Genomic DNA, 12,064 nt, shown 5'->3' on the forward strand with positions numbered 1-12,064 from the left:
TGACGGAAAACTAGGCCATGCAGCTCTTGGAGATAGTGCTGCATCAGGTTCGTCCAGTCCAAATCCTCCGTTGACGCTCCTCACCAACACGAACCTAATTGAAGTAGACGCAGATGGTGTTCCGTTGGCGGCATTAATTGATACTTGAGCCCAAGTGTGCCTAATGAGCACTAACCTATATCGTTGCCTAAAAAAAGTTCTTACGCCTGCCATCACTCGAGCCGTACGCGTCGAATGGCGCCACTGTGGCCATCAGTGGTATGTGCACTGCTCGCATAGAAATTGTGGGCCGCCAAGTTCCAGTCCTGTTCACCGTGCTGACCAGTTGCCCTCATGACCTAATCTTTGGACTCGATTTTCTAACGACGCATTCTGCCCTCATCGACTGTTCCACCGGTACGCTGTGCCTCGAGTTTCGTCTTCTTTCAGACCTTCGCCCCGAACAACCGAACACCCTCTGCAATACAGCGTTTGTTCGCTTACCTCCAAAAGGCCTAAGGTTCGTGGAATTGGCCTCAACGCCAACCATGCCTGATGGCGACTATGTCGTCGCACCTATCCGTGATGTCCTCCTGACGCGCGACATCTCTGTTCCACACTCCGTCGTAACCCTTGCCGCTAATCGGATGTGTCTTCCCGTTATCAATTTTGGCTTGACAAAGCAAGTGGTACCTGAAGGCCACGGAGTAAGACATATAGGAGGTGAAACTCCCGTCAGCGCGAGCGGGCGCGGGCGATCAGATAAAGTCACAATTGTTGCATGCGCCGACGCTACCGTATACAGTGGCGGCACCATGCGGCGCGTCGTAGAAGCCGCAGCGAAAAAAAAAAAAAAAGCAGCGCCCGGCAGGCGGCTCGGCGGCTCCGGCAGCTCCGGCCACTCCGTGGTAGAAGTCAGGCGCGCGCGGCCGAACGGGAGCAACACGCTCAACCGGTTGCCCTGGCAACCGAAACGGCGGTAATTTCTTCCCATGCCGCCAGGTGCCGCCAGCATGAAAACATATCCGCGGGCTTGTGACCTTTACTGGTCGCCGCAAACAGCGGAGTTTCCACTCCTAAATATTTCTTGCTCCGTGCTGAAGGCATAGTGGTGGCCACGCTCCGGTCTCTGACACACGACCACGTCACTGCTTTTGTAGCCGACGCGTCTCCAGATCCTCCTGATTACCCGCAGGTTGCCTTGAACCTTGACGGCCCATTACGTCCCATGGTCGCTCCGGACCTCACACCTGACCAAGCAGCCGCCCTCTGTCGGCTTTTGCTTTCCTACCGCGGCACATTTCACACTGACAATCGACCACTTGGTCAGACGTCCCTTGTTAGGCATCGGATAAACAATGATGATGCTGGGCCCATTCACCGCCGATCGTATCGCGTGTCCACGGCAGAGCGGCAACTTTTTCAGCAGAAAGTAAACAATATGCTCGCCAGATGCATTGTTGAGACCTCGTTGAGTCCTTGGGCGTCGGCTGTCGTTCTCGTCAAAAAGAAAGATGGCACGTGGCGTTTTTGCGTTGATTACCACCACCTAAGCTGAATCATTAAAAAGGACGTTTACCCTTTACCATGAATCGATGATGCTCTTGACGGTCTTCACGGTATCAAATGCTTTTCGTCCATCGACCTTCGATCTAGTTATTGGCAGATTTCAATCGATGAGTAGGACAAGAAAAGACCGCTTTCGTCACTCCAGGTGGCCTTTATCAATTCAAGGATATGCCCTTCAGTTTATGATATGCCCCCGCCACGTTCGAACAGATGATGGACTCGCTCCTTCAAGGTTTCAAATGGCCAACTTGCCTTTGTTACCTCGACGACGTCCTTGTGTTTTCTCCTACATTTGAGACGCACCTTGAGCGCATCGCAGCTATCCTTGACGTTTTCCGCAAGGCTGGGCTCCCATAAAACTCATCGAAGTGCCACATCGCGCGCTGACAGATTACAGTGCTAGGCCATCTTGTCGATGCTTCCGGCGTACAACCCGACCGGGAGAAGGTTCGAGCAGTAATGGCTTTTCCTGTACTTCAGTCTGTCAAAGACGTCCGGAGTTTTGTGGGGCTCTGTTGTTATTTCATGCGATTCGTGGAAGATTTCGCAGCAATCGCTCGACCAATCACTGAACTTCTGAAGCCATGCCTATTATGTGGGGTCCCCCTCAGTCTGCCGCATTTTCACGCCTTATCGCGATCCTCACCAATCCACCGGTCTTCGACCACTTGAACCCGTCCGCACCTACAGAGGTCCGAACCTATGCCAGTGGTTATAGGATCGGTGCCGTCTTTTCGGAACGCCAACACGGACACGACCACGTTATAACCTACGATAGCCGGCTCCTGACAACTGCAGAGCGCAACTTTTCGGTTACCGAGCGCGAATGTCTTGCTCTCATCTGGGCTGTTTCAAAGTTCCGCCCAAATTTATATGGCAAGCCCTTCTCAGTATTCACAGACCATCATGCCCTCTGTTGGCTTTCGTCGTTCAAGGATCCTACGGGCCGGATCGGTCATTGGGCCCTCCGACTACAAAAATATCCCTGCACAGTGACTTACAAGTCGGAATGTCAACACCAGGACGCAGATTCCCTCTCTCGATACCCAGTCGAAGGCGCGACATCTACGTCTGATACTGATACCGACGCCTGTGAGCTCTCTGTTTTTCCACTGCTCCATGTCGCCGACGAGCAGCGCCGTGACCCGTCCTTGCGTTTCATCATTGACCGCCTGGAATCGTCACTTGCCCGTAGTTGCCTTCGCTTATTTACACTTCAAGATGGCGTACTCTACCACCATACCGTTCGCTCCGACGGCCCTGCATTACTCCTTGTGATCCCTAAACACCTTCGATGGGCTGTTCTCCACGAACTTCACGACTTCCCCACTGCCAGTCACCTGGGTGTGTCACGTACCTACGACCGGATCCGCCGACGTTTCTTTTGGCCAGCGCTAGCTCGCTCCGTTCGAAGATACGTAGCTGCGTGTGAGAAATGCCAGCGACGCAAGACACCATCTACGCTCCCTGCTGGGTACCTTCAACCACTCGACATTCCCGAAGAACCATTCTTTCGGGTTGGTTTGGATTTACTTGGCCCTTTTCCTCTTTCTACCTCTAGAAACGGGTGGATCGCTGTGGCCACGGATTACGCCACGCGCTACACCATCACCCGAGCGCTTCCTACAATCTGCACCGCATATGTCGCCGATTTTCTTCTACGCGACGTGATTTCATTACATGGAGCTCAGCGACAACTTCTCACAGACCGTGAACGGATATTCCTATCAAAAGTTATTGCGGACATCCTGCAGTCCTGTGCCACGAGGTACAAGCTATCCACGTGATACCATCCGCAAACAAATGGCCTCACGGAGCATCTCAATCGCAATCTCGCAGACATGCTCGCGAAATATGTCTCTTCAGACCACACTGACTGGGACCACACTCCACCGTTTGTCACATTTGCATATAATTCCTAGCGCCACGACACAGCCGGTTATTCCCCATTTTTCCTTCTCTTTGGCTAGGAACCAGTACTGCCCCTCGAGACAACCCTCCCTGTTCACGCAGCACCGACCAGTGAATATGAAATTGACGCCAAGGCTCGCTGTGCCTAGGCAAGGGAAATTGCTCGTGACCGCCTTCTGAAATCCCAACCGAGTCAACGGCGTTTGTACGAGCGGCGACACCGACACGTGCGCTTCCCGCCTGGTTCTTTGATGCTTCTATGGTCTCCGTCGCGTCAGGTCGGCCTTTCAGAAAAACTGCTGCCTCGCTACAGAGGCCCATACCGAGTGCTTCGTGCCGTGACTCCCGTCACCCACGAAATGGCGCCCGACGCCCCATATGCTTCCCAGTCCAGCGATATCATGCACGTCACACAACTGAAGCAGTATCATCGTCCCAGTGATGACATTTAGACGCCCACCCTACAGGCCGCATACTTGCTGGTAAGCTTCCTAGTTCTTTTCTTCCACTGTCAATCAATGTTTTCCTGAACACTCTCCCAGCCCATGTACTTTCTTCCATATTCCTCAGCCGTTCTTCATACTCAATTTTACTGCGAGCTTCCTTCACTTCAAAACTAGTCCAGCACATATCACCCTGCACATATCACCCTGAACCCAGCCCATATATCACATATCACCCTGAATGAGGTGCGTGGGCGCCACCACTCGAGAAAAGAGAAGGAAGAACGAACTGGGCTCGCGCGGTAAATCTAACCGGTCAGCGCTGCAACCACTTTTGTAGATATAACCTGCATATAGTTGCTCGTCTTACTGACTCGTCCTTCACGTAACAATATCATTCACTTTGGGAACGCGGGACCTCGACGTATTTCAGTGAGCTTCTGTCACCAGCTTAGTGCATGCGCACTGGTCAGTAGAAGTCCCCATCATGGACACAGTTTGCAGACTGTGGCCTCCAAGGGCACATTTCACGCTACTGCCGGCTCTGACCGGTGACCACTATAATGTTCAGCTCATCCACCTCTCTTGCAACGAAAAGACACGGACGCGTTTTTAACCCTTTCAATATAGCAACGGTAAACCAGCAGATGCTAAACTTAACACGAATGAAGTGGCCCAATGCATTTCTTGTCTCCGGGCCCAGCCTTGCAACGCTACCAACCGCGTCGCAGGTTTTCATTCCCGCCACCACTGGAAAACAAGATGGTGCTGTTAAGAATGGCCTGCTGAGGTGCAAGTTTTGCCAGCCAGGTGCGAGAGCGGTGACGACTTTTTCTGGAAAGCCACCGTCATCCTCTAGCCAGACTGCGTCACTAAGTCTACTGCGTCGGAAGGACAATAGGCGGCGTCCTTGACATTCGTCTCAGGATTGCCGAGAGGAGTTCGACGAACCAGGCTTTGTGACTGAACATGCCACCGCCAACCCGGTCTGCTGTGAGAAAAGGAGTTCCTGAGGGAACGTATTTGGAGGCCCCGTCCCACGCACCATTCCTGACGTAAGCCACGAGTTCTGCGAAGACCGTCTGCCCTTGGTGGGGTCCGTGAAACAGGTGCGGAAGCCCTCCCGCTCAAAGATGACTCGTCTACTGATCGAACATTTCCCTCGCCTTGCCGAGTTGGGCTAGCAAGAGGCAGAGCGGAAGGAAACGGGGCCGTTACCCAGGTTGTGGGCGCATAATATCGACAGTAAGCCACTGCCTCAAAACTTGGGGTCGGGTCGTAACGATGGCCGCAGGGCGGCTCGCTTAGCGGCCTTGACGGAGACTTTGGGTCAAATAGTAGAAGAGGAGGAGGGGGTCACTCTCTTCACAGACGCTTCGTTACCCAAGTTTTCATCGAACGCCACGCTGACAGTTACGATGCTGGATGTGCTCGTAACCTGCGCCTCCATGAAGACGTCTTTTCCGGAGGTGGCAGAAGAGGCCGCGATAGCTCTAGCGCTCGCGCAGCCCAAGGTCAGAAGAGTTGTCACTGACTCGCAAAAGGCGTATAACAGCCAGAAAAAGGGGTGGGTGTCTCTTGCGGCACTAGATATTCTCAAGAGTAAACGCGACGTACTTGAAAGGAAAGTTGAATTGATATGGACACCGGCTCAGTCTGGGCTGGAGGGCAACGAACTTGCCCCCAGTTCACCCGAGAGATGGAACACCGGGTAGAAGAAGGTGAGCCACAGTCCATAATTAGTTACAGGGACATTACGAACCATTACAAGACGGAAAGGTGCCGTCACCCCGATCCTCACAAATCGCTTAGCAGAGAACAGCAAGCGATCTACAGGCAGATACAGGCAGAATCCTTGCCGCACCCTTACCTTCAAAACAAGGTGTACCCGAAAAGGTACGAGGATTGTAATTTCTGCAAAACTCAGTTAGGCACGCTCCAACACGTCATTGGAGTATGCGATTTCATCAAGGCAATCCCCCACCTCTTACCTGCCCCACTACCCTATCCCATTCCTCATCCACCCTTACCGAGCGATGGGAGACCTTGCTAACCAGCACCGCCCTGGAAGACCAGCTCGTCCTGATCTCCAGATGCCAGGCGGCTAGGGAAGCATATGGGTCCCGTGAAGAGGGAACCACTTCCATCAACGGTGTCTAAAAAGATGTGGAGCTTGGCTCAATAAAGTTGTTTCTCTCTCTCTCTCCCTCACCTAGGGATCGAGGGAGGACCGAGTGTTTATAAACCGCTGTTGTGCGGCTGCTCAGTGTACTTTCTCTCGCAGTCATGCTAGACTGATGAACTGCAACGTCCTTATGTAGATACTGTAAATAAACCCATATTCGTCGCTCTCGATGAGAAGCAGTCCTTCCCTTCAACAACGTCCTCAGCGTGGATAAGTTGGACGACGGCATGGGCCAGCTACCATCTAATTCATGCCCGACTCCAATCTTGACAACTGGTTACGTACGGTGGGATTGACCTCCCAATCCTCACATTGCCAACAATGGAGGTTTGGTCATAGTCGCCTCTTCGCAGCAGATGCAGATATGCTGGTCTATTTAAGAAGGTCATGTATGCCTGTATAGACAGCGTAAACAATGGCGCCTTTCTTCAGTAACATCCTTATATCAGAAAGATCACCTTCGACAAAAAGATGTGTTCGCTCGGTATCGCGAAGTCAATTTTGGAGCACTTGAAGGTGAAATGTGGCACCCTAAACTGAATTCTTGCATCATGAAATTTGATGGGGAAGTTTCGTGCCTTCATGCTAACGAAGTTTACCTCAAGTGAAAACGAAACGTTTTCCACATCCAGTTACGTATTCGCACCTAGTCAGGCAGCCATGTTTATTGTTGCATGCTATTTATGCTTCTGAATTTAATCCCGGCGCCAAAATGCATTGACGCGATTAAGAAAACTGCTGGTCGCTCATCGTTTTCTTAAAGCCCTCGACGGTCTGGCTTTCCTCTGGATGGTAAATGTTTCCCCAACGTGTGTCGTTCGACCTTATTGATCTCGGAGTGCGTTGTTGGTGAACTCGCTTTTACAGTACAAGGTGTTCCACGATCGTCCTACTCTAACCAGCAATTGGCTAGCTACTCGTCTGAATTGACACCCATGATAGAGAATTCCCCATTTTCTGCCGAGTATATCTTGTGCTCCAAGGAGTTCTCGCAGATCGCACATCAGTCCCCTATTTTCCTTTAACGCAAGATTCTTTTGCATTTCCTGTGTGCACCACCACCTCAAATAAGGAGAAGCTGCCCCGATACACAAGAAACCCTACAACCAGCTACCTACTTCAAAGTGAAAACGATCCTTGAGCGCGTCAACGGCACAATAAAAATATGCGTTGTCCAGCAATGCAGCAGTCCATCGGTCACTACTCTTATACTAGTAAATAATGAGAACACATGGATATTTTGTGTCTACTACCACCCCTTCAACGCCGTCAAAAAGAACGGTGTGTACTTCTTACGACTAGGGAATGATGAAGAAGGCGTGTTTGTGCTGGTGCTCATGTACTCGTGTGCGTACATCGCCTTCCGCCCCGCGCAGTTCTTGATGACAACTGTAAGTGGTGCCGCTTTGCTGTATGCTCGCTATCTACCAACCCTGCAAGGCGGCACCCAGCAGGCAGCAAGCGCAAAGCCAGAGGAAGAGGCAAAAAAAGCTTAGATTTTAAAAGGCAAATAAATTTTCAAGTGAGACATGGGTAAGCTCAAATGTCTCATAGCTCTTCGTGACAACTGTTTATGAATCTTTGACAAATATTGCAACGGAAACGAGAAAGATGGTCAGTATGGACATATTATCCGTAAGAGATATATATGGAACTGAAATCGGCATACTTCTGACATGTTCATATATACAATTGCCTGAGCCGTGTTTAGTATGGTACAAACCTACGAACACGCACTGCGAATTGATACTTGCTGATGAATATAATACGCGAAGAATAATAATACACAAATTGAAACACTATAAAATATGTCGATCCAGTAAAACAGTTCAGCATGAACTCAGTCCTTTCCTTTGATCGGTATACAAAGCCAACATTTCAAAAGGAGATGCCTTCAGATAATATACTTTCGAATGTTTGGCTACGGAAGTTAAAGATTTCTAAACATAAATAAATTACCTGTGACTCTAGCCACCTATCTTAAGCTATTCAACACACATGACCAGGCATGGCCATGCACATTCTCTTACACCGCTTAGCCCAACATTTATTTTACGTTTTTTTTTTCCTCGGACGTTGAGAGAATCGAACAAGCATTCCGTTAAACCCTTCATGAACATAGCGTCCATTAAACTCCTTCATTCTAGATGCGTTGTCGTATTTTGCACTACAGATGTTCTAAAACAAGCTGCGGGCAATCACCCTCAGGGAGCTTTTATATCATTTGTAGTGAATAAATTTATTCGTAAATATGAGCTGACAGTACTAAAGAAGAATAACGCAATAATTTTATGGCGAGCCATCAGCACCAAGTTAACAATGACAACGTTGCAACTTCCCCGCACTGCAGCCAACTGGTCCACGTCAGAGGCCATCCTTATTTCTAACTACGAAATTTTCATTACGTAACGTTATCAACCGGTAAATTAACTAAAGTAATCACAGCATTGACGCATTTTTTTGCAAGTTTCACTCACGTGAAACATACGTGCAGACACGGTGTCAAAAAATAATTGTGCCTAATATAGAAGTCTGTGTCATTGAGACTTCGAAGGAACGGTGAAGTTAGTGTAAATATTTTTAACTTTCCTTCTGTGATATCACAGATGGGTTGGGAAATGGTAAATATGAAATGAAGATTTTTACCTGCACAGGAGCATTGGAAAAGTTGCAGCAGAAAGAGGGCAGCAAGCATCGTTAGCGGGTCCATGCTCAGCAGAAGTGCCTGTGAACACGTATATTTACCCTTCACAAACGAAACGGTGAGAAGTTTTGCCTTATTTATACTATGGACCCCAACAGCCTCATATTGTTTGCGTCGCCACTCGTGTTTACCACGAAGACAAAAGACGAGAAAGTTTTCCTTCACATTTCCGACTTGGAGAGAAACTGAAAGGTGACTGTTCTTATGACGCCTCATACGAGCACTGAAAGCTAAAAAAAGCGCCACGGCTGTGCTGACGGCACTCACCTATTCTTCAGTAGAGTAGATCTTCAGTAGAGTGTGCGGTGTCGTAGAATCTTATTTTGACGCTCTTGGGCAACATGCTTTAAGTGATCGGTGAGCTTTAGCGATATGTGGGAGGCGACATGAAATGTTCAGTCTTTTTAGGGGTCGTAGTGGGACATGCTCAGTCTGAATGATTGCCCGACAACGGGCAACTTGTAAAGAAATCAAAGAAAACAGAGTAAATCAAAGAATCCCTTAAATATATTTCACAATTCGAGTGAAAGATAGGCGTACTTTAGAAAAGCCTGCGAGTCCACTTTATATGTACAGGTTTTGTGCAGGAAAGCAATATAATAATTATAGTATTCGACATATGCAGACTTGGCAAACATACAAGGGTTCCGTAAGCCACTTCGATGGTAGTTTCATGTAACGTTCGTCAAATATATACACAAATATATCCGCCAATCGAGGCTAATCTGCGGCCCAAGAGCACTTCCTGTTATTTTGTCGCCCAGGCGTGGTTATTCGCTCTTTGTATCGCATCTTGAAAACATGGCTCGTATGATTTTGCGAATGGATCATGGTAACGTAGAAATGCTTTGTGGCTGGCCTCAGCTTCCACCTGAGGTCGCTGAACATCTTTGTGCAGGACCGTTAGCTCGCCAGGTGAAGGCAGCATCATCTTCCATGAAGCGTGGCTCGGCCCCAGGGCCGGACGGGTTAGCCGTAGAGCTTTATATAACATTCTGGGAACATATTGGTGCCATTTTTGTGTCTGTTATGAGCCGCTGCTTTGAGAACTTTGAATGTCCGTCTACTTTTCGCGACTGTCGTATTAGGCTGAAACCTAAGCACGATCCAAGATCAACTCATCGAGAAGAACGGAGGCCAATCACGCTTCTCAACGTTGACTACAAAACCTTCACAGCTGTTGTCACTTGACGCATGGGAAGCCTGATGCCTTCGTTAATAGGACACCATCAGGCGTGCTCAGTCCCTAGCAGAGAGATACATAGTCTCTCGTTCATTGCACGTGAAATAATGACACACGCGCTGACTGGGTCAGCATGTAATCTGTTGTCTCACTATATAAAAGAAGGCATACGATTGCCTTGAACATAGCCACATATTTAATGTACTGACCTCGTTCGGGTTTCCGTCAAATTTTGTTTAACTTATTAGGAATGCCTGTTCAAATATCTGAAGTACATTGGTTCTAGATGGTCGTAAAAGTGCGCCATTTCCCGTTACTCATGGTGTTCATCAAGAGTGCCCTCTATTCTCAGCACTCTTTGTGTTTAGCGTTGAGCAATTTCTTCCCTCTGTACTATGAAATCCTTACCCGTGCGGTCTGCCTCCCTGCGCTCCCACTGCCTGGTAGCGGTGTTGTGAAGGTCACAGCCTTCGCCGATGACATCACATTGTATGCGATGCCATCTAAACTAACCACAAAACCCATGCAAAGTGAAATTAGCTCCCCAACAACATGCTTCTTGGGCCATGTGGTGGGACAAGGCATTTTACAGCCCTTGGAAGACAGCCGACAAGATCAACACTGCTAAGCCAACTGAAACAAAAAGGAGCTGAGGGCCTTCTTAGGACTCACGGACTACTACCGCGACTTTGTTCCAAGCTGCGCTGAGCTTGGGCATCCATTAACCGATCATACGAAGAAAGGCTGTACGAACCGGCTGAATCGGCAAACACCACACGAAGAGGCATTTATGCGACTAAAGAAGCCGTTAACACATCAACCTGTAGTAAAGGCCCCAGATTTGAGCAAACACTTTTCATTACGCATGGACACATCTTCGAGAAGCCTCGAAGCAGTTATTCTGCAAGAAAACAGAGGATGTTTGCACCCTGTGCTCTACGCTAGCCCGAAACTTCTCCCTCGTGAAGCGGCCTTCTCCTGAATTGAGAGAGTGCCTCGCGATAGTGTGGGCGGTACAGAAATTTCATGTGTACCTTTACGGTCACCCGTTCATGCTGGAGTCCGACCACCAACCACTGCGATATTTCAATCCCGCGAAGCATGTGAACAGATGTGCTACACATGAGTTTATTCCTTTTGGATTACGACTTCCACGTAGAGTAGATTCGTGGCTGTGACAACGTTGGTGGAGATTGTTTAAGCAAAATAGCTACGAACCGGGATTAATATGACATGAAAGTTATAGCGTGAACTGTGTGACTCGATACTCCGTCGTGTTACACTGTTATAAAATGTCCCAACATTTTACGGTATAACTACCTCCAAACTCTTGATGCCAGGAAGTTCCCCGAAATGATGCATTATACCACTGAAGGATAGTTACCAACCAGCATTCCCAATGCCGTAGCTCAAGAAACTACTATTGAAGCCGTAGTTAGTCTTAATATTACCAGTCCTGTACCTCAACCAAAAGCCCCCGAAGCCATACTTATTTTCTAGCATTACAAATTCTGTAACTCAAGAAACTACCACTGAAGCCATAGTACCTCACAACATTGCCAATGCCATACCACGAACGTAAACGTTTAAAACCGTAGTTACCTACCGACATTGTCAGTGTCGTACCATGGGCAAGCAGTTACATAAATGTAACATGCAAGTTCAAGTTCAGGGTGGGAACCGTAAGTGGCGCATGAGGAATCTGACCTGTGAGGCATCGTGACTGTAACGATACCGGAATGAATTTGTGTGGTTGCTGTGCAGTCCAGTAGCATTTATGAATAATGAAAACTTCCTAAAGTAAGGCAACATAAATACATGGAAGGAGAGGAATCGTCACACCAGCGATTGCTACAAGCGTTCGTGTGTGTGAGTCCTTTCCTTTTGCGTTGTGCAGCATTCGGCAGTGTTGTATCCATCTGTTAGACAGTGTAATTAAAGTCAATCTCATGCAGCCAAGAGCCCATTAGAAAGGAAGGAGGTTATCCAGAACAATGAACAAAACCACCATTTTGGCTCTTGTATGGAAATGAGGCGCTCAACATCTGTTGGTGAGCTTTCTTGTGTTCTTTCTAACCTCACCAAATATT

The 12,064-nt window shown here is 48.6% G+C and overlaps 1 protein-coding gene across 1 annotated transcript in view; it reads right to left on the minus strand.

The window, feature by feature from the left end:
* The window catches only part of LOC129381944 (venom metalloproteinase antarease-like TtrivMP_A), a 66,681-nt gene extending 57,836 nt beyond the window's left edge, over nt 1–8,845 (minus strand). Inside the window, exon 1 of the mRNA XM_055065223.1 lies at nt 8,734–8,845. Coding sequence (XP_054921198.1) covers nt 8,734–8,797 — 64 coding nt within the window. The 5' untranslated portion in view covers nt 8,798–8,845. The remainder of the gene's footprint in view (nt 1–8,733) is intronic.
* Nucleotides 8,846–12,064: the final 3,219 nt, after the last annotated feature.

The sequence above is a fragment of the Dermacentor andersoni genome, chromosome 10 (assembly GCF_023375885.2).
Source record: "Dermacentor andersoni chromosome 10, qqDerAnde1_hic_scaffold, whole genome shotgun sequence".
NCBI classification, from domain to species: domain Eukaryota; kingdom Metazoa; phylum Arthropoda; class Arachnida; order Ixodida; family Ixodidae; genus Dermacentor; species Dermacentor andersoni.